The sequence below is a fragment of the Mobula hypostoma genome, unplaced genomic scaffold (genome assembly GCF_963921235.1).
Source record: "Mobula hypostoma unplaced genomic scaffold, sMobHyp1.1 scaffold_88, whole genome shotgun sequence".
In the NCBI taxonomy this organism is placed as follows: Eukaryota; Metazoa; Chordata; class Chondrichthyes; order Myliobatiformes; family Myliobatidae; genus Mobula; species Mobula hypostoma.
The window spans coordinates 142,353-145,524 of record NW_026948254.1 but is presented as its reverse complement, the minus strand read 5'-3'; the positions used below and the strand labels follow the sequence as shown (position 1 = coordinate 145,524).

General features: G+C 43.9%; 1 protein-coding gene across 1 annotated transcript; it reads left to right on the top strand.

Annotated features, from left to right (window-relative positions):
* The first annotated feature begins 925 nt into the window (after positions 1-925).
* On the top strand, positions 926-2,943 carry LOC134342207 (probable G-protein coupled receptor 139). Its single transcript, XM_063040179.1, has 2 exons — positions 926-992; positions 2,033-2,943. The coding sequence occupies exons 1-2, from the start codon at positions 926-928 to the stop codon at positions 2,941-2,943; spliced, it is 978 nt and encodes a 325-aa protein (XP_062896249.1).
* The last annotated feature ends 229 nt before the right edge of the window (positions 2,944-3,172 follow it).

Sequence of the window (3,172 nt, the reverse complement as noted above, 5' to 3'; positions counted from 1 at the left end):
AGAACCCAATTAAATAAATAACACAAAAAGACATGAGACTTATACAATTATTTATTGAGGCAAATGATCCAATATTAATGCAACTGTTGGAAAAACATGTGAACCTTTGCTTTCAGTAACACGTGTGACCCCCCTTGCACAGCAGTACTTTCCAACAAACGTTCCCGGCAGCAATTGATCAGTCCAAAAAATTGACCTGGAGGAAATTTAACGGATACCTCCTTACAAAGTGGCTTCAGCTGTGACGAGTTGCTAGGTTTCCTTGCAAGGACTACTCGCTTCATGTCCATCCACAACATTTCTACTGATTAAGTTCCGAACTTTGACTCGGCCATTAAAAAACAAGAATTTTCTTCTTTTTAAAACTTTCCATTTTTGAATTACTCTTATCTTTCGGATCAATGCTTATTGCATTACTCAACTTCTATTAAGCCTCAGGTGATGCATTGCTACTCGAACATTCCTCTGAAAAATGTTTTGACACGTACAAATCGCATGAGGAGCTCCGCAGACCAGGTAGCATTTATGGAAATGAATAATTAAATAGTCGATGCTTCGGGCCGAGACGCTCCTCAGAGCTGGAGAGGAAAGGGTTAGCTGCTTCCACAACAGCAATTATGAAACCTAGAGTTCAGCCTGAGAAGGTTTCACAACTATATTCACTGACTTCTCCGTTATGTCGTGTCGTCATTGAGATTTTGCAATTTCGTGTCAAGCTATCCATACCTCATCACAGTTGGGATTTCACTTGAATTATATTATTTTTATTTTTATCCCAGCTGTTGGAAGACACGTCAGCCTTGTGTAGTATTGAATATTCAGTGTGCTGGAGCGAGTATAAATGAATGACCGTGGAGATTCATCAGCTCAGAGTTTCTTCAGCGAGATCGCGGGCAGCTGGAAGACAGGCTGAGTCTCACACAGTATGCTTGAAACATTTTACCTTGTGAGGAAGATATGTCACATGATCATTGCCGTTATTGGTGTTCCTGGTGAGAACATAGGCGAATTAACTTTTGCAGTTCTGTGTGTACAGTCTTTGGACTCGTTCATTTACCGACAGCGTTGTGATGCCGCTGTCAATGTAAACCCCCATAATCCAGCGCGCTCGGTATTATTCCATATCAATAGTGCAACCTGCTTTAAATTCAAATGTAAAGACATTGCTTTGTGCTTTATCAAATCGCTGTAAGTGTGAAGGAAACGCGGGAAGCGGCTCGCCAGTGAGATTCAGGGGAGAGAGGTAGACAAAACTTATGACTTGGACTTCAAACTATCGGGAGTTTCCAACATTTAAATCAGGGTCTATGCGCGATTTTAGTGCACCAGGGATTGTTTCCATGAACTGTTCCGTGAAGCGATTGGAGTTAGGAGCCAATACAGCGATTTCCGTCAGGGGCTCTGGAACAATAAGCTTCGCATTTAGAAAAACACTGCAGTGATTTGGAGCGACATCTAAGACAGGAAGATGATTCGAAGTAACTATATTTTCTATGCTTTAGAAATTGGATATTTTGAGCACTAACAAGCAAAATATCTGAAATGTTCATCCGGTCAGACACAATATGTAAAAGCGAAAATTGGAACTTTCTGATCCTACATACTGACACCGATCAGAAAAGAATTGGTGTAGGAACCCCAACAAATATTACTTGCAGATTTTAAAAGAAGCGAGCCAGCCGAGGCCCCGTGTGCAAACGGGAACTGAGGGGGAAGCGAAAACAATCGAACTAAAAAACTAAATTCATTTGAAATTCTTAAATGGAATGAGAAGGAAGGACCGGGCAGATCATAGCTCACGGGAAGGCGGCGATCACTACCGCTGAGAATGCGGCCGAGGTATCCAAGCTTCAGTAGAAAAGGTGATGATGGGAGAATGATATTGATTTCTACAAAGCACTTTCGGTGATCAGTTAACGATTCCAAAACAAAGTTCCTATTCCAGTACCGAGTATTCTTCTCAATTTCCAACTCATCTAGCACATGGAGCGGCGAGACAGTAATTCACTCATTATTTTTGCTGTTCCCCCAGTGAATTTAGTGGCGATTGTGATCCTGTCCCGGGGAAAGTGCGGCATCTCCACCTGCACCACCCGCTACCTGGTGGCCATGGCTACGGCGGATCTACTAACCATCGTCTTTCCGGTCATATTGTGGCGGGTCAGTTATTATTACTTCCCCGGGACTTTCCTGGACATCACCCCCGTATGCAGTGTGATCTCTGCCCTGGGAGAGGCAGCCACTGACTGTTCTGTCTGGTTCACCGTCACTTTTACATTTGATCGGTTTGTCGCCATCTGTAGGCAGAAGCTGAAAGCAAAGTATTGCACCGGGAAAACTGCGGCTGTGATTCTGACAACAACCGGTGTTTTGTTCTTTTTTAAAAATGTGCCCATCTTCTTTATATTTCGTCCTGTTAACGTGATTGACAATATACCCTGGGACTGTATTCGAAAGCCGGCCTACTTTGAGGATCCCGGGTGGGTGGGATATAGAATGTTTTCCACCGTCCTAACGCCGTTACTCCCGTTCGTGTTAATACTACTGTTCAACGCTCTGACAGTCAGACACATCCTAGTGACAAGTCGCGTCCGTAAGGGGCTGAGGGGCCATACCAAGGGAGATAACCGTAGTGACCCGGAGATGGAGAGCAGGAGGAGGTCTGTGATTTTACTTCTCACCATCTCCGGAAGCTTCATCACTCTGTGGTCCCTAAATGTCGCCGAATTCCTGTATAACACCATCGCCGAGTTGGATCAGAATAGTTACAACGTTACGGAATACATAGTTGAACACACCGGTTACATGCTGATGTTATTAAGTTGCTGTACAAACACTTTTATTTATGGGGTAACGCAGACAAAGTTCAGAGAGCAGTTCATCAGCGCAGCGAAATATCCTCTCACGTCAATTACTCAAATGATTAACAAACGCAATATCTAATGCCTCTCCGAGGCGGTCGCTGTTTTCTTTCTGTCTTGACGTTACAGAACCGGCGGGCACCGAAGATCGTGGCACATGCGAGAATAAAATTGGTTTAGATTCCGAGAAAGACGCAGCTCGGAAACATCCCCTCCCGCACCCACAGCCCACCACGTAACCCTTCTATCAACTATTAAACTCAACCTACCTTTTATTGTTTTATTCTCTTTCGCTATATTCCGGCTGTCGT

Bases quoted from the DNA above. Each gene is read 5' to 3' on its own strand.
- LOC134342207 (XM_063040179.1), top strand. From the start codon at position 926: ATGCTTGAAACATTTTACCTTGTGAGGAAGATATGTCACATGATCATT. The intron at 993-2,032 runs GTGAGAACATAG...CTGTTCCCCCAG, and splicing joins TGCCGTTATTGGTGTTCCTG to TGAATTTAGTGGCGATTGTG.